This window comes from Ahaetulla prasina, chromosome 2 (genome assembly GCF_028640845.1).
Source record: "Ahaetulla prasina isolate Xishuangbanna chromosome 2, ASM2864084v1, whole genome shotgun sequence".
Classification (NCBI taxonomy): domain Eukaryota; kingdom Metazoa; phylum Chordata; class Lepidosauria; order Squamata; family Colubridae; genus Ahaetulla; species Ahaetulla prasina.
Window position 1 is genome coordinate 202,956,438 of NC_080540.1, and position 19,725 is coordinate 202,976,162.

General features: G+C 36.4%; 1 protein-coding gene across 1 annotated transcript in view; it reads left to right on the plus strand.

Moving 5' to 3' along the window:
• Positions 1–19,725, plus strand: part of DNAH6 (dynein axonemal heavy chain 6) — a 187,960-nt gene that overhangs the window by 127,142 nt on the left and 41,093 nt on the right. The window contains exons 56-63 of the mRNA XM_058168036.1: positions 688–868; positions 4,224–4,403; positions 5,565–5,798; positions 10,026–10,161; positions 12,377–12,534; positions 13,420–13,610; positions 15,350–15,510; positions 17,262–17,350. Of these exons, the coding sequence (XP_058024019.1) occupies positions 688–868; positions 4,224–4,403; positions 5,565–5,798; positions 10,026–10,161; positions 12,377–12,534; positions 13,420–13,610; positions 15,350–15,510; positions 17,262–17,350 (1,330 nt within the window). The remainder of the gene's footprint in view (positions 1–687; positions 869–4,223; positions 4,404–5,564; positions 5,799–10,025; positions 10,162–12,376; positions 12,535–13,419; positions 13,611–15,349; positions 15,511–17,261; positions 17,351–19,725) is intronic.

Genomic DNA, 19,725 nt, shown 5'->3' on the forward strand with positions numbered 1-19,725 from the left:
GATTCACTTAACAATTGTGGCAAGAAAAGTCAGAAAATGAAGGGAAATTCACTTAACAAAATTCTCTTTAAGTTAAGGACTACCTATAATCATGATAGCATTAATTCCAAATTACATTCGAATTTTTCATTTCTTCATTGACTTCTAAAATACGTTCTCACAGCTTGAGGATTTTTAGAAATATGTTTCCAAAGACAAGTGAAAATGGCTTCCTTTTCCAAGTTCTTCATTGCATTCTCCTTCTTACTTTATTTTTGCCCTATAGACAATAAGAATTGTATGCCCAAGCTTACTTCACATTAAGCTGTTTTAAGGGGTGGGGTGCTTCTCTCAAGCCTGCTGATCTTCTCTTTTGTGAATGTCCATTGTTTTTTTTTCCCCCTCTATAAAGCATCCCATCTAGCACTTGGGTATCAGGGAAAGAGGCAAATAATAAAACCTGCATTATGACATAGAAATGCAATTTCTATCCATTACAGGCTTGCATGCAGAATTGAGATGCAGTTAGAGAATAGTGGAGCTCGTATTATAGTGTCATGAAATTCATTTTGACATTATTGGGGTTGTGTTCCTGAGTGCCAAAGGATCAGAAATAAAGATTTTTTTTGTACCAAATAATAGTTAAACCATTAACTTATAATAACATTGCTCATGTTCACCAATTGTACATTTTAACTATCATTTCAGTGACGTTGTGCGATTAGAGAGACCAGAACTAGAGGAACAAAGAACACAGCTCATTATCAGAATCAATGCTGATAAGAATCAACTGAAAGCAATTGAAGATAAAATTCTAAAAATGCTTTTTACATCAGAAGGGAATATTCTGGACAATGAAGAACTCATCAGTACACTTCAAGATTCAAAGGCAGGAGGCATTTTATTTATTTATTATTTATTTATTTTATTTGCATTTATATCCCGCCCTTCTCCGAAGACTCAGGGCAGCTTACATTATGTCAAGCAATAGTCTTCATCCTATTTGTATATTTATATACAAAGTCAACTTATTGCCCCCCCAACAATCTGGGTCCTCATTTTACCTACCTTATAAAGGATGGAAGGCTGAGTCAACCTTGGGCCTGGTGGGATTAGAACCTGCAGTAATTGCAGGCAGCTGTGTTAATAACAGACTGTCTTACCAGTCTGAGCCACAGAGGCCCTATGTCTGTCTTATGTCTGTCTGTCTGTCTGAGTCTTTTATCGATCTATACAGAATGTCTACCTACCCACCAACATACATACCTATCATCAAATTTAATCATGCTTATAATCAAGGAAATATATTAAGCTTGTAGTTTTCAGTGATTATATTCTAGATGAGGTTACATTTGAATAATTGGGATAACTTATTTGACATTGTGCATATTACAAAGTGGAAATACTATCATTTTTCATTAAGAAATAGATTCTATTCTTGAATTTTCTGCAAACAATGGAATATGAAAAAAGATGACACGTAAAAACCTCTTCTTTATGCCAAGATCACAAATCAGCTTATTAGGTCTTATATTACAGTGACATCATTAGAATTACAACATTTAGAAACATTAATTGCCAGCAACTACTTCAGTTCATAGTCCTAACATAAAGAATCTCCTTCATATTTCAAGCCAATTTAGAACAATTAATCCACCTTAGAAACACAGTCTCCAATTATATCCTACAAATCCTAATATGAGAAAATTTACATACTGTAACAGAGTACGGTTTCAACCCATTGAACATCTAAAAGGGATGTACAAAAATGAAATATTTTTATTTATTTATTTGTCATGTACTTATTAGATAATATATATAAGTATATGCATGAATTGAATACATAAAATGAATATAATTAAAAGGAACATTAGGACAGGGATGGTAGGCACGCTGGTGCTCTTATGCATGACCCTTACAGACCTCTTAGGAATGGGGTGAGGTCAACAGTAGCCAATCTAAGGTTAACATTTTGGGGGTTTTGGGATGAAACCACAGAGTCAGGTAGTACATTCCAGGCATTGTCCACTCTTGCTGAAGTCATATTTTCTGCAATCGAGTTTGGAGCAGTTTACCTTAAGTTTGTATCTATTGTGTGCTCGTGTATTGTTGTGGTTGAAGCTGAAGTAGTCATTGACAGGTAGGACATTGTAGCAGATTATTTTATGAGTTATGCTTAGGTCATACCGAAAGCGGCGTAGTTCTAAATTTTCTAAGCCCAAAATTTCAAGTCTGGTGGGATAAGGTATTTTATTGCAAGCGGGGGTGTGGAATAGAATAGAATAGAATAGAATAGAATAGAATAGAATAGAATAGAATAGAATAGAATAGAATAGAATAGAATAGAATAGAATAGAATTTTTATTGGCCAAGTGTGATTGGACACACAAGGAATTTGTCTTGGTGCATATGCTCTCAGTGTACATAAAAGAAAAGATACGTTCATCAAGGTACAACATTTACAACACAATTGATGATCAATATATTAAAATAAATCATAAGGATTATAAAATAAATCATAAGGACAAGTTATAGTCATACAGTCATAAGTGGAAAGAGATTGGTGATGGGAACTATGAAACGATTAATAGTAGTGCAGATTCAGTAAATAGTCTGACAGTGTTGAGGGAATTATTTGTTTAGCAGAGTGATGGCCTTCGGGAAAAAACTGTTCTTGTGTCTAGTTGTTCTGGTGTGCAGTGCTCTATAGCGTCGTTTTGAGGGTAGGAGTTGAAACAGTTTATGTCCAGGATGCGAGGGATCTGCAAATATTTTCACGGCCCTCTTCTTGATTCGTGCAGTATACAGGTCCTCAATGGAAGGCAGGTTGGTAGCAATTATTTTTTCTGCAGTTCTAATGATCCTCTGAAGTCTGTGTTTTTCTTGTTGGGTTGCAGAACCGAACCAGACAGTTATAGAGGTGCAAATGACAGACTCAATAATTCCTCTGTAGAATTGGATCAGCAGCTCCTTGGGCAGTTTGAGCTTACTGAGTTGGCGCAGAAAGAACATTCTTTGTTGTCCTTTTTTAATGATGTTTTTGATGTTAGCTGTCCATTTGAGATCTTGCGATATGATAGAACCCAGAAAGACTCTTCTTGTGAAATATTTCTGGACACGTTCAATTGTATTAATGTCCAATATGCAGTGCAGGTTCCAGACAGACAAGCTGTATTTGAGAATTGGTCTAGCTAATGTTTTGTATGCTCTGGTTAGTAATGTAATATTACCAGAGAAAAAGCTATGCAAGATTAGGTTTACAACCCTTAATGCCTTTTTGGCAATGTTGTTACAGTAGGCTTTGGCACTTAGATCATTTGATATGAGTACTCCAAGGTCCTTAACAGAGTGAGGGTCATCTATAAGGTCATGTCACTCAGTTTGTATTTTGTGTTCTGATTATTTTTGCCAATGTGTAAGACAGAGCATTTGTTGGTTGAGTTTTGGAGTTTCCAATTTTTTGACCATTCTGACACAAAGTCAAGGTCTTTTTGAAGGGTAGCAGCATTGTTGGTGGTGTTAAATAGTTTTATATCATCAGCGAAGAGAACGCAGTTACTTATAAGATGATCACAAAGATCATTTATGTATAGTATGAAGAGTGTTGGTCCTAGAATGCTGCCTTGGCGGACACCACTATTAACAGGTGCAGGATTTGATAACAGGTGCAGCACTCCCTATTTTGACCACTTGTTGTTTGTTTGACAGGAACGTGGTCTCCAGTTATGGAGAGGTCCGGAGATGCCATAGGATTTTAGTTTTAGAAGTAGTTTGTCATGTACCACTGAATCAAAGGCTTTACAGAAGTCTATGTAAATTGCATCTATTGCTTTGCCCTGATCAAGGTTTGTAGTCTATATGATTTTGCAGTGTAGAAGTTGTAGATTACAAAATAATTTTTTTCTGAAACCAAATTGTTTATTATAGAGAAATTGTTTATTATTTTGGTTGTTGTTATCCATGTCTTCCCAAAAATGGAACAGCAGGTTTCTTTTGTGAAAAAAAATTTCCATGTTTAAAATGAGACAGTATTATAATGATTAGAAACAACATTAGGACCAAGAAGACTCAAGTTTAAGATTATCCTCAGCCACGGGTGACTTTGGACCTGTTACTTTCAAACCTATTATTTAGGGACTTTGTGGAGGAAAATTGTAGGAGGCCATTTTATGTAAGCTGCTTTGAGAGATTGGGGGAGGGGTGAATATAAGTCCTTAAATAAAATTTATAATTTGTACTTTTAGATTACCTCTGGTGCCATTAAAATAAGGCTTGTAGAAGCAGAAACTACAGAAGAAAAGATAAACGCTGCTCGTGAAAAATATCGCCCTGTTGCTACTCGAGGATCAGTTATGTATTTTGTAATTGCAAGTCTTTCCGATATTGATCCAATGTATCAGTTTTCTTTAAAATATTTCAAACAGGTTGGTAACTTTTCTTTCAACTGCATATTTCCATTAGCTATTTTTTTCTCATAAAAATAGACAGTTGGTTACCTCATTTGTTAGATCTTGGTGTTTCTATAAGATAAATTGTCAGAAGAACTGTATAGCATACCATACTAATTAGGGGCTGCCACAAAGAAGAGGTAGTCAACCTATTCTCCAAAGCACCTGAAGGCATAAAAAGAAGCAACAGATAGAAACTAATCAAGAACAAAGGCAACCTAGAAATAAAGAGAACTTTCCTGACAGAACAATTATTTGGCAGAATAGCTTGCCTTCAGAAGTTGTGGATGCTCCATCACTGAAGGTTTTAAGAAGAGATTGGACAACTATTTGTCTGAAATGGTATAGGACAGGGTTTTCATTGAGGCTGCATCAGGGTTGTATTTGACCTGCAGGGGCGGGGGCACATAACCAGAGTAGGTGTGGCCATCTTGATGTCCGTTGTGTTCTGGCTCCTGTGGTAGCCCAAGCGCTCTGCCAGTAAAACGCTCCTGGGCTCTGTTTTTGGCCATGACAGCCTCCTGTTGCCCTCTGCCAGCAAAAACAGAGCTCAGGAGGGTCGCATGGCCCCCCTGAGCTATGTTTTTGCTGGCAGAGGGCTACAGGAGGGTGTCATGGCTGAAAACAAAGCCTGGGAAGGCTGCGCATTGCCTGCCTAAGCTTCATTTTCACTGGCAGAGGCACGACGGGCCAGTCCGCTGTTTCCAGAGCGGACCCGCAGGCCAGTTCTAAGCACCCCACTGGCCGAATTCGGCCTGCGGGCTTTGAGTTTGACATCCTTAGTATAGGGTCTCCTGCTTGAGCAGGGGTTGGACTAGAAGACCTCTAAGGTCGCTGTCAACTCTGTCATTCTGTTATTCTACACTCATAGTCAGGCAGCACATAAATTTAAATAAAATTAGTTGGTCCACTGCTTTGAGCCAGTCACCATCTCTCAGCCCAACTCACCTACAGTATTGTTGTTGTGGAGAAAATAAGAGGAGGAAGGAGTATTTATAAATCCATTTATTTATAAAAACAATAAAGGCCAGATAAAAAACTTTAAAAATTGAAATTAGTGTTCTGCTTCTTCTTTTTTTATTATTTCAGGATCTCACTTTCCCTACTCTTTAATGCCCATTTTCTTTTTCTTTGTAGCTATTTAATACAACAATTGAAACTTCAGAAAAAAATGATGTTTTGGTATTGCGATTAGCAATCCTACTTAGTCAGACTCTCTATGCAACTTACACTAATGTTTCCCGAGGCCTTTTTGAACAGCACAAACTCATCTACAGCTTCATGCTGTGCATTGAAATCATGCGGCAGAAAGAAGAACTTACAGACCTTGAATGGAATTTTTTCCTGCGTGGAGCTGCTGGTTTGGATAAGGTATTTCAGGCATGATTTTTATAATTAGTGAAATTTCAAATCTCTATTTTTCGTCATTGTAAACAAGAGGTTAGCATTCCAGCTTCTAATTGAGAATTTAAAGAAAACAAAGAAACACAAAACATCCTTATAAAAATAGTTACTAATAGTTCTTATAAATCTTCTCATAAAATGCTGTACAATCAGGCCTGAAATGTATTAACAAGGGAGATCAGAGCAGCAAAAATTATTTTATTTTATTTTTTTATTTGCATTTATATCCTGCCCTTCTCCGAAGACTCAGGGCGGCTTACACTATGTCAAGCAATAGTCTTCATCCATTTGTATATTATATACAAAGTCAACTTATTGCCCCCAACAATCTGGGTCCTCATTTTACCTACCTTAAGCTATTCTGAAAGCTAAAGAATCAGTTCTCAACAAATGAACCAGCAAACATGTGGAAAACTCTTAAAAATATCACCGGTTATGGCAACCTCCTTCCCAGGCTGAAGGAAATCAACAACTGGCAGATGACCTGAACACTTTTTACTGCAGGTTTGAACGGAAACTACAGCCATCTATCTTCACAACCCCATCTCAGACACACCAACCCTAGCCAAGCCTCCTACAACTAACCCCATCTCAGACATACCAACAACAGCCAAGCCTCCTACCACTGACCCCATCCCATTGGGTTCACAACCCCTAGTGATCACAGAAAAGGAAGTGCAAGACCTATTTCACAGACAAAAGCCAGGAAAAGCTCCAGGCCCAGACAAGATAACTCCTTCTTGTTTAAAAGTCTGTGCTGACCAATTGGCCCCCATCTTCACCCATATCTTCAATAAATCACTAGACATATGCTATGTTCCTTCTTCCTTCAAATGCTGTACTACCATCCTAGTGCCATCAAGGAACTGAATGACTACAGACCAGTTGCTCTAACATCTGTAGTTATGAAAACCTTTGAAAAGCTAGTCCTGTCTCACTTGAAAATCATCACGGATCCGCTGTTAGACCTTTTGCAATTTGCATACCAAGCAAATAGATCAACAGATGATGTTATTAATATGGCTCTGCACTATATCCTACAACATCTTGAATCTCCAAAGATCTACGCAAGGGTCCTCTTTGTAGATTTTAGTTCAGCATTCAACACCATCATTACAGACATTCTTCCAACTAAGCTAAATAGAATAGAATAGAATAGAATAGAATAGAATAGAATAGAATAGAATAGAATAGAATAGAATAGAATAGAATAGAATAGAATAGAATAGAACAGATTTTTTTATTGGCCAAGTGTGATTGGATGCACAAGGAATTTGTCTTGGTGCATATGCTCTTAGTGTACATAAAAGAAAAGATACCTTCATCAAGGTACAACATTTAAAACACAAATGATGGTCAATATATCAATATAAATCATAAGGATTACCAGCAACAAAGTTACAGTCATACAGTCATAAGTGGAAAGAGATTGGTGATGGAAACGATGAGAAGATTAATAGTAGTGCAGATTTAATAAATAGTTTGACAGTGTTGCAGGAATTATTTGTTTAGCAGAGTGATGGCCTTTGGGAAAAAACTGTTCTTGTGTCTAGTTGTTCTGGTGTGCAGTGCTCTATAGCGTCGTTTTGAGGGTAGGAGTTGAAACAGTTTCTGTCCAGGATGTGAGGGGTCTGTAAATATTTTTACAGCCCTCTTCTTGATTCGTGCAGTATACAGGTCCTCAATGGAAGGCAGGTTGATAGCAATTATTTTTTCTGCAGTTCTAATTATCCTCTGAAGTCTGTGTCTTTCTTGTTAGGTTGCAGAACCGAACCAGACAGTTATAGAGGCGCAAATGACAGACTCAATAATTCCTCTGTAGAACTGAATCATCAGCTCCTTGGGCAGTTTGAGCTTACTGAGTTGGCGCAGAAAGAACATTCTTTGTTGTCCTTTTTTGATGATGTTTTTGATGTTAGCTGTCCATTTTAGATCTTGCGATATGATAGAACCTAGAAATTTAAAGGTTTCTACTGTTGATACTGTGTTGTCTAGTATTGTGAGAGGTGGAAGTATGGAAGGGTTTCTCCTAAAGTCTACCACCGTTTCTACAGATTTGAATGTGGTCAGTTCCAGATTGTTTTGGTCGCACCACAAGGCTAGTCGTTCGACCTCTCGTCTATATGCTAAACCAGCTAGCGGTACCTGAACACACTTGTAAATGGATCATAAGCTTCCTAACAGACAGGAAGCAGCAGGGGAAGCTAAGCAAGATCACATCAAATACCTGTACAATTAGCACAGGGGCTCCACAAGGCTGTGTGCTCTTTCCACTTCTCTCTGTATACCAATGACTGCATCTCTAACGATCCATCTGTTAAACTACTGAAGTTCACAGATGATACAACAATGATCAGTCTCATTCGAGACAATGATGAATCCACATACAGACAGGAGGTTGAACAACTAGCCTCATGGTGCGACCAGAACAATCTGAAACTGAACACACTCAAAACCATAGAAATGGTGATGGACTTTAGGAGAAACTCTCCCATACTACCACCTCTTACAATATTAGACAACACAGTATCAACAGTAGAGACCTTCAAATTTCTAGGTTCTATCATATCGCGAGATCTAAAATGAACAGCTAACATCAAAAACATCATCAAAAAAGGACAACAAAGAATGTTCTTCCTGCGCTAAATCAGAAAGCTCAAACTGCCCAAGGAGCTGCCAATACAGTTCTACAGAAGAATTATTGAGTCTGTCATTTGCGCCTCTATAACTGTCTGGTTTGGCACTGCAACCCAAAAAAAACAGACACAGACTTCAGAGGATAATTAGAACTGCAGAAAAAACAATTACTACCAACCTGCCTTCCATTGAGGACCTGTATACTGCAAGAATCAAAAAGAGGGCTGTGAAAATATTTACAGATCCCTCACATCCTGGACAGAAACTGTTTCAACTCCTCAAAATGACGCTATAGAGCACTGCACACCAGGACAACTAGACACAAGAACAGTTTTTTCCCGAACGCCATTGCTCTGCTAAACAAATAATTCCATCAACATTGTGAAACTATTCACTAAGTCTGCATTACTATTAATCTTCTCATCGTTCCTATCACCCATCTCCTCCCACTTATGACTGTATGACTGTAACCTTGTTGCTGGTATCGTTAAGATTTATATTGCCTGTTTCCTAATATGATTTGATTGCTTATTTGTTCCCTATGACTATCATCAAGTGTTGTACCTTATGATTCTTGATGAACGTATCTTTTCTTTTATGTACATTGAGAGCGTATGCATCAAGACAAATTCCTTGTGTGTCCAATCACACTTGGCCAATAAAGAATTCTATTCTATTCTTGTTGTTACGGGATAGCTTTGTGCTGTTTATTTAATTGAATATACTTTTGTTAGTCAATGACCAAAATAAAGTTTCTGCCTGTCTGTCTACTATAGGTGTACTGTCTTACACCTATAACAAACAATGAATAGAGATGCAACCATTCAGGATACAGCCAAGTATGCTGTTAGTAAACAGGGAAAGGCCTAGGCAGTGCTAGCCTGAGACTTCCTTTTCTGTAGGTATTAACCTTCAAATCAACTTAATTTTGAAATGCTCAGAAAGGTGCTGTTCTTTTTGGTGTTTTAGAGTGCATAAAGTGGAAGAAACAAAGAAAGAGCACCAAAAATAGAAAAACTCTAAAAAAAGTAGTCACACCTAATTTTATTACATTTTTGCCACAATTGTTAAGCGAATCACTATGGTTGTTAAGTGAATCATGTGGTCATTAAGTGAATCTGGCTTACCACATTGACTCTGCTTGTCGGAAGCCGACTGAGTACATTGCAAATGGCAATCATGTAATCTTGGGATGCTGTAACTGTCATAAATATGTGCTGGTTGCCAAGTGCCTGAAATACTGATTACTGGGAATGTTGTGAGTCATAAGCACAAGGAGCAGTCATAAATTATTTTTTTCAATGTTGTTGTAATTTCAGATGGTCACTAAAGGAATGGTTGTAAGTCAAAGACGACCTATACCCATTCTGTTATCATTAAGCAGCTGATCACAGATCTGAAATTAAGGATTGATCAGAAAACCAGGCAATACAGTAATTACGTCATGCTTTCGATATTCTTCAACTATATTTCTGTGTTATCTAATGTGTAGGCTGAATATATTCTCTATACAACTTTTGCCCATTTTGCTTGACACATCTATCATCTTTGTAACAGGAGCGGCCTGCCAAACCTCAGATTCCATGGCTGGAAGACAATACGTGGTTTATGTGCTGTGACTTAGAAGAAACACTTCCAAGTTTTGAGGGCATTCAGAAAGACATATTGCTCAAGCCCATTTTCATTAAACTAGGTAACATATTTCTGAAAAGAGATTGTAAAAAAATGTTTATACAAGAAATGGTTTTATGCTTTTCCTGCATAAATTGGACTCTTCTCAAATAATTAAATTCCCCTTTTAAGACTGCTTACTGTGTATATTCTAATTGTAATGGTTAATAAGAGTTAGTTAGCTTGGTTTAATTGGTTTAGTTAGGTTGGTTGGCTAGTCAGTCAGTCAGTCAGTCAGTCAGTCAGTCAGTCAATCAGTTAATAGATTGGACAACCATTTGTCTGAAATAGTATACCATTTCCTGCCTCTGCAGGGGGTTGGACTAGAAGGACTCCAGGGTCCCTTCCAATTCTGTTATTCTGTTAATCTGTTAGTTACTATAAAGATCTTGTTTTCCAAACTAGGTAGCATAGGAGGGAGAAGTGCTTAAAGGTGTTCTTTCTGGCTAGTTAGTTTGATCTACTCCAAACCTCTCCCTGAGGGGAGAACTATAGCCATGTAAAGCAAGTGCAGCTGCCACTTCATTTTATGTTTTAAATGTTCAACATTAGAGAAATTTGCATAAGAAAGAACAATATCAGAAAAGCTTGCATTGGGAAATTCAAATGGTAAGGAAAGTATTTTAATCGTATACAACTTTGTTGTTTTTGTTTATATATTTGTTTGTTTGTTTTGGAGACTTTAAAAAGATAAATCCCTTGTGGGATTCAGTTCAGAGTTGCTGTCTGCAATGGCAGACTGCTTTTTAGTGAATCCACTGTGGGAGAGATCTATGCTAAATTTCTTTTTAAGTTCCCTAATGACAGTCTCAGCAACTAAAGCCTACTGTATCAACTGGTATTTGCATAATTGGAGCCTCTTCCTTTGCCAGCAAATACTCCCATTAAGACAGTATCCTGGCTGTCTGCAAGCCATGGTTTGCAAATCAAGAGGCAACTTGGGGGATATGGAATCTCTCCTATTTTTCTATTCCACTCCATTGTTTTTATAATCTTTGTAAATGCCAGTTTCTAATAGTAATAGCTCTCACAACATCTTCCAATAAAAAGTTTTTTTAAAAAACCACAGTAACATTGATGCCATTCCCAAATTCTGCTTCCTTGTTCTTTTTTTTGTCATGTGTAATAGTGCTACATTTAAACTAATTATATATCACACTAATTAGAGTTGATGGCAACCAGGATTTAAAATTAGGGTTTGAAAGCATGCTAAATGAAATTAGAGTCAGATCAGGAAAAAGAACTGCATGAGTAAAGCAGGCAAATTAAACATCCAGTGCATTTTTCACAGGAGACCTTTTGGTAATATTCCACTTTTGTAGAATACTGGTAGTCCTTGACTTACAACAGTTCGCTTAGTGACCATTCAAAGTTACAACGGCACTGAAAAAAATGATTCATTACCATTTTTCCCACTTATGACCGTTGCAGCATCCCCATGATCGTGTGATCAAAATTCAGATGCTTGGCAAATGGTTCATATTTATGACGGTTGCAGTGTCCCGAGGTCATGTTATCCCCTTTTGCAACCTTCTGACAAGCAAAGTCAATGGGGAAGTCAATTTCACTTAACAACCGTGTTACTAATTTAACAACTGCAGTGATTCACTTAAGAAAAAAAGGTCGCAAAATGGGGCAAAACTCACTTAACAAATTTCTCACTTAGCAACATAAATTTTGGACTCAATTGTGGTCATAAGTCGAGGAGTACCTGTAAAGGGAATACCCTCCCATTATTTTCTTCATCTTTTCCAATGTTGCAGAAACTTTGGGAGACCCAACTTTTCTAAAGAGCATTTGATTAGTTTGTTATTTTAATTTACTTTAATTTTAATTAATTTTATGGGTTTAATTGTTTTATTTATCTTTTTCTGATTTATTTTATTTATTTTTATAAATTGTATGTTAACTTCAATTTATTATTGGTTGTTTTAATTTCTTTACATTGACACGTATGTCTTAACTGCATGTAAGTTTTATCAACCAATGTGTATCTGTATTGATTCTCAATGACTGATTCTCAATAGAATGACTGATTAAATAATAATAATTAAATTAAATTAAATTAAATATGGGGTATACACTTACTAGCACATGATCTTCAAAGAGATATCATTATGGCCATATTTTTTAAAAGATCTATATTTTCAATGATCCGTGTGGAGATAGAATTAGACATATTCTAATACCATGTCAACCCCATTGTGAAAATGACTTGAAACCATTACAATTTTTAGGGCAACTTGATATTCGTATCAATCCAGAAGAGTGGGAAGGCTATAAGTCTGATGTTGATGAAAAGAAAAAAAAAGATGACAAGCCATACATTCCCTGGGATAGTAGGCTGACCATGTTTCAGAAATTAATTATAGTGAAATGTTTTGTGGAAGAGAAGGTAAGTTTTCTATTGACAATTTAAGGCATTGTTGCTATTTTAGTAGTGTCCTTTCAGGCATGCAGGAAGAAAAGCTACTCGCCTTCATTCCCAATAAGATGTTAATGATTTAGACTCAACATTCTTAAACTTTTGTCCCTGGAACATTTGGAGAATCTAGTGAAACGCATGGATGCCTTCTCGGAAAATTATATTTTAAAAATAAATATATACGCATAGATTGGGTTGAAATAAAATGCAATGCAGAAAATCATGACTTGACTTTGATTGATTTTTTTTAACTGTCGTAACTGAACAGTTGCTAAACAAGGCAGTCAGTAAGAGAGGACTACCTGTAATTTATAATAAAATACAGCTAGTCCTCGATTTACAACAGTTCATTTGGTGATCATTCAAAATGACAACTGCACTGAAAAAAGTGATTTATAACCGTTTTTCACACTACAGAATCCCAGTGATCACATGATCAAATTTCAGACACTTGGCAACTGACTCATAATTATGACGGTTGCAGTGTCTCAGGGTCATGTGCTTCCCTTTTGCAACCTTCTGACAAGCAAAGTCAATGGGGAAGCCAGATTCACTTAACAACCATGTTACTAATCTAACCACTGCAGTGATTCGCTTAACAACTGTGGCAAGAACAGTTGGGGCAAAATTCACTTAACAAATGTCTCACTTAGCAACAGAAATTTGGGGCTCAATTGTGGTCATAAGTCGAGGAGTTCCTGTATACTCAAATAAGTAACCCATTTAACTTTATATGAATTGTGTTCAAAAATAAATGCAAATATTGTTCCACTATTTTTATTCATATTGGAACCGATGTGCTTGCTTACCCCTTATGCTCTTGCGCTAGCAAATGAACTGTGTTGCTATTTCTAGATCGTGTCAGCACTTACCGAGTTTGTAATGGAGAATCTTGGGAAGCAATTCATTGAGAATCCTCCAGTTGATCTGGCAACTCTTTATCAAGATATGTCTCCTGCCACACCACTGGTGTTCATTTTAAGTACAGGCTCAGACCCCATGGGGGCTTTCCAAAGATTTGCAAAAGAGCGAGATTATTCAGAACGGTATAGATTGTCATTCTGTATTCTATATGAGACATACCATTTAAATGTAAAACTATGCATTCTTTAATTTGACTGTATTCAAGATGATGTATTAAGATTTTTTTAAAGAAAATGAGATTATATACATACATGGTAAACTTCTTGAAAAAGGCTGCCTTGCAAAATATAAGAAAAAATGCTAAATATCCCCAGGTTATGTAGTTTTTAGCAGCACTGTGCCCCATTTAGAGTGTTGTCTACATTTAATTCTCCTTCTGAAGTCTTCCATTTTCCTTCCTAATAATATGTTGTATGCTGTCACTAGTGACAACATTTAGTTCTGATTGGATTCATTAATGAAAACTGTTGCTTCAATAAGAAGAAAAAAAATATTTTGTTTCTGACATCTGTCTTGCTTGTTTTGAAGTTGGATGAATCAGACGTGACATTTTAATGCTGATAATTTTAAAAAAGAAGCTGCCAAAACCTCAAGCAGTGATACATTTAATGTTTTAGTTCTCTATTTTTAAAACTCTAAGAAAGGAGATCATGTGAGGAAAAAATAGAGCAGTAATAATTAACTTTGCCTGTACTTATTAATACTATGCTAAATATTCCTATGTTGTAATTTGGCCACTGGCTGACACTATTTAGCTGCACTATTCTGGCTTTAGTTCCAAAGCACAGCCAAGTAAACTGTCAAATTAGATTCGTATGCATTAAAGATATATTTGCTCCTCTGGACATTTTGAGTCTCCTGCTCTTCCCTAATGTGATGCCAAACTAGAGATCTTTTATGAACTGCATAAAAATGTTCACAAACATTTTTTGTCAGTCAGGATTTCAAGTCAGATTATTTGTTTCAGAGGCTGATACCGCTTCTTGAACTGAAAGAGGAGACCTTTTTGTACTTCATTGGGTTCAAAGAGTGATTGAGGGCAGACATACCTTTTTGGGGTCATGCCTAAGAGCTTTGATATGTTACCATTTTTCTTGGGACAAAGACCTCATGGAACTTTCAAAATGAGTTTTTATTGCCTTCACTTTGAGCTTTGCAATTTTCAGATTTCACAGGGAGATGGTGTGAGTTTTACAACTGATTCATGTCAGCTGTTATTTGAGAAGGTCTAGCCCAGGGGTGTCGAACTCACGACATCATGTTGTTGTCACATGAGATATCGTGACTTTTTTCCCTTTTGCTAAAATGGGTGGGCGTGGCCACCGTGTGATGCATCCAGCCCAGGGGCCGCGAGTTTGACACCCTGGTTTAGCCAGAGGATTTTCTACCATTTCAAAAATACATAGCTGTTCCTACTGGTTGAGGCACCTGTACAAAAAAGGCTTGTTAATCATTTTAAAACTTAATGCATTAATGGTTTGAATTTTATCGATCATTTCTTCTTAATATTTTTAATGAGGTGTGTACAAATTTTTTGAATAAATACAATAAAAGAAATAAATGAATAAAGAGAGCAGGTAACGTGAGCTCTGAGTGTGGAATGTATTCAGTATCAAGTAATAAAACTACTTTTCAGAAGACGTATATTGTAGTCCAGATTCATAATAACGTAGCATACAGAACATCCTGTATTGATTTGGGTGGATAAATAAATGATTGCTCAATTTATGTGAAAGTTGAATTATTTTTATGTTTAGATGTAAATAATTGATCCTGATAATCACTAAGCATCTAGAATATTTAAATAATGTATTTCAGATATGTATAATATGAATACTAACAAAATGCATTGATTTTTCAGAGTGCAATCAATCTCATTAGGACAAGGACAAGGGCCTATTGCTGAAAGAATGATTAAGGATGCCCTGAGAACAGGAAACTGGATATTTCTTCAGAATTGCCATTTAGCTGTTTCATGGATGTTACCAATGGAAGAGCTCATAAAAACATTTACAGAGCCAGGTAAGTATTTTAAAATTATTTTTCTTTCTCAGGAATGCTTCATCTGAAAGAAATCAGAGTTGATTCAGAATTTAAACTACGGGGCCGTGTTGGAGGTTGGGGGTAGATTGTAACATTTAAAAGAAAGGTGGATGAAAAGTTGGTGATCTCCTTCTGAATATTTCAATCCTATAATTTAATAGCTACATTTCTATGGTTATTTTACTTTTCTACTGCAGTTCTTGAGAATGAAACATTCCTGACAGAAGGTTTTACGTACCTCTGATTTTTAATGCTTATTACTTTTTTTCAGAAACATTATCTCAGTTATCCTTGCAATAACCTCAGAAAATGGAACCTGATTATTATTTCCATATTGCTGGACAGTTGCTGAAAAAAAAATAGATTGGCTGTAGACTCTTGGCAATAGAAGTCAAGACTTGAATCATGGGATTTTGGTTCTTGGTTCATTTTCTGTTGAATAAACTAAACATAATAGGAAATTATATATACTCATGTCCAGAAGAAGAATGTATGATACTGCCTTGAGCATTTATGGGAAAGATGGGATAGAAATCTAACAAATAAATAAAAATTCAAAAATAATCACTAGGAAAATGTTAAATTATATGGAAAGGAATATGAGGGAAAGGATGTTAATCCTCATTCCTTTTTGCAGCAATAGTTTATTTTTTCTCCCAATCTATTTATGTCAATAGATTTAGATCATGTTGAATTTAACCTTTAACCTCTGTCCTACACAGTCTTGATTTCTTTGTGTTCTAATTGAAAGAAACAAAGTTGTATCTCTTTGGATCTATGATAAAAATGTTTCACCTATATACAGGTAGTCTTTGACTTAAAACCAGTCTGTTAGCTACCATTCAAAGTTACAATGGGAACCCCCAAAAGGTACTTATGACCCAATATCTCTGGGCCACCGCCACCTAGTCATATGACTGTATTTTCAGTGCTTGGCAACTGACATACACAACTACATCATTGTAGCAACCCAGGGCTACATGATTGCGATTTGCTATATTTTTGCCAGAAAAATTTACTGGCATTTACTTCTAGTTTCAAGAGGAAAAAACTGCTTAATGACTGCAAGACTCAGTTATAACTTAAGAACTATCTATATTGTAGATGAAAATATATGCTTTGTTGCTTTGCCACCTTTCAGAAATACATACAGTTTATGTTTATCACAGAAACTTAGGTCACATTCAGCATGAAAAATTTAGAATTATTAGCTTTCAGAATGCTTCCCGTGTTTAATTTTTATTTAATAGAATCTGCTGAAAAGTGAGGAATAGTAATTGGTGAGTGATGGTCATAATAAAATGCATTTGGTTTTGGGAACTGGCCTGATGACCAATTTTTCCTTCACAACTAGAAAGCTCAGATTTTTGATGAATTCAGCATTCCAAAAGGGAACATGAAGGAAGAAAGATCTTTGATTATCTTCTTTTTCTCTCAAAACTTTTGTTAAAGGATTTGTATACCAGCTGAAGGAGGGAATTTAGGTGTGAATGTGAACCTTCTCCTAGAAATCTTCCTTTGCCTCTTGCAAATCTTACATTTTCCCAATATTTAAAAAAAAATAGCCCTAGTCAGGGTTCACAGAAATTGTAACATCCCCTCTCTGCTCTCCACTGGAGTAGTCTCAGAGACCAGGAAATGAAATAGAAGGCATCGTAAGGTTTCTGGTTTCACAATATTAGTAATGTCTTGTTTTATCATACGTATTATTAAAAATTCTATATTTTCAGGTGCCACTATCCATGAAAGCTTTCGACTCTATTTGAGTTCCATGCCATGTACTACTTTCCCTGTTACTGTCCTTCAGAATTCTGTCAAGGTAGGGCTGATTTCTTAAAAAATTAAAATGGAAAATACAGTTGCAGCGTGAATTATTTTCAGCATACAGAACAAATTGAATTCACTGCAGCTGCAAATATCTGTTTCTGAAATTGCTTCCTCTGAGAAAATGAGCAGCATAAAAAAATGAGCATTAAAAAAAAGCCCAAGCACCCTAATTGTTAGAACTTCCTTTGTTCCATCTAATTGTTTTTAGGTAACAAAATAACATCAAAATCCAAAAGAGATTCTGTAGGAATTTATAACCTAAATAATGATGGAACACCACAGTGAGTGGAAGAGAAGACCTAAAGGGGCATGATGAATTGGAAGAATTTATTTAAATGCAATTACATTATTTAATTTATATTAAATTTTCATTTCAGTTGGTGAAGACTAGGGAAGTTTGATTTTTTAAAAAAAGATTACTGTATTTTTCCGTGTATAAGACATCCCGGAGTATAATACGCACCTTAATTTTGGGAGAGGAAAACAAGAAAAAAAGAATTCTGCCTAGCAGAGCCATATCGGTCTACTTGCCTTTTTTGGGAGCGCACCAGTCTACCTTCTTTGAAAATAGAGACATCGGTCTGCTCATTGCCTGTTTTTGGGGTGCACCGGTCTACCTTATTTGAAAATAGAGGCACTGGTCTACTTGCCCCCTACAGCACCGATCAGCTGTAGTGTGGCCCTTTGAAGCGCCGTGGCAGATGCAAGACCGTTTTCATGAGGACGCGCGGCTATGCAACGCACAGAGGCCGACAACCTCCAAAGGATGGGGGGCGGCAGGTGGGTGGGGCTACATTTGATGTATAAGACGCACTCAGATTTTCACCCTTTTTTGGGGGTTAAAAAGGTGCGTCTTTTACACCGAAAAATACGGTATGTTCTGCAATATTCAAAGCAAATATACATCAGAAAGAAGCACAAAGCAGCCACTGGAAGCATTATCTTTTTTGTTTTGTTTTTTTCCCTTTACCCATTTTCCCCTTGACAGCTGTTTCTCTGACTTGGATTCTCAAATTGGTTAGTGTCCATCAAGTTAAAATCCAGTCAACGAAAGAGCTGCTGCTCAAATCCATTAAAAATTGTTCTAAGATTTCTGTAGAATTGATTGCTTTTACACATGCAGTGATTGTTTTATTATGTTTTACATAAAAGATCTTTTCCATGAATAAAAAGTTTAGGCTCATCCAAGGCTGCAGTGCATCGAATCTGATAAAAAAAAATTAAGTTGTGATGGAAAAAAATTCATGCCCCCTTCAGATTCAATAACTTCATGGTTATTCCATGAACATTGTTGTTTCCATATTGTAAAATACCCTAAGTTTAATTATGAACTGCTTTATGATGCAGGTGGTACAGGTGGAGTGAGCCAGTTCCAGTAGAGTGAGACAGTTCCTTGAGTAATTCCATACGTGCAGACTTAGTCAATGACTGTAATACACTTTGATACGCCATAACAAGTAAATACTTTAACCCTTAGTATTAAAAACAAACTGATTTTTTTTTAAGAAAGCCTGCTTTGGCAATCAGTCATTTGAAATACAGGCCACATGTTCTTTTGCCTGTTCCATAAACAAAGTCAAAATGCCGGTATTTATTCCCCATTCATTGGAAACAAAGCTAATTTGTGGGTTATTTTATCTATGCCAGAGATGGCCACTCTTTTTTGACCTGAGGAACCATAGCTCAATCCTCACAGTCTGGGGAGGCATCTGAGGATGAAAAGTTAGAGGATTTTAAAAGACTGAGAATGTGAACACTTCACTTCCCAGAAGTGTTAACTTCTCATTACCATTCATATTTCACTGTTCAGTACCTCAGTAGCACCTCTGAAATTTGGAATACATTCTCTGATGCTGTTCTAGATCACATATCAATCCAGATCACCTCCTCAGAAGGGAAGAAATGTTTCTTTTCCTCTTCATTGGTCACAATGAATATCGGTGCAAATAATCATTTATCCTTCTCCAAAAATATGGAAAATCTCTGCCCTGAAAATGATTTTAACTTCCATTAAATCTTCCACTTCCATTGATTTTAGTAATTGTATCTCTGATTAAAATGCTTTCTACCCACAAAACAGACTTATATCAGACAAGTATCTCAAATGGTACAGGTAGTCCTCAGCTTACAACAGTTCGCTTAGTGACCATTCAAAGTTACCACGGCATTGAAAAATGTGACTTATGACCATTTTTTATAGTTACAACATTTGCAGCATTCCCATGTTCGGATGCTTGGTAACTGGTTCATACTTAGGACTGTTGCAGTGTCCCAGGGTCATGTGATCACCTTTTGCAACCTTCTGACAAGCAAAGTCAACTAGGGAAGCCAGATTCACTTAACAACCGGGTGACTAACTTATCAACT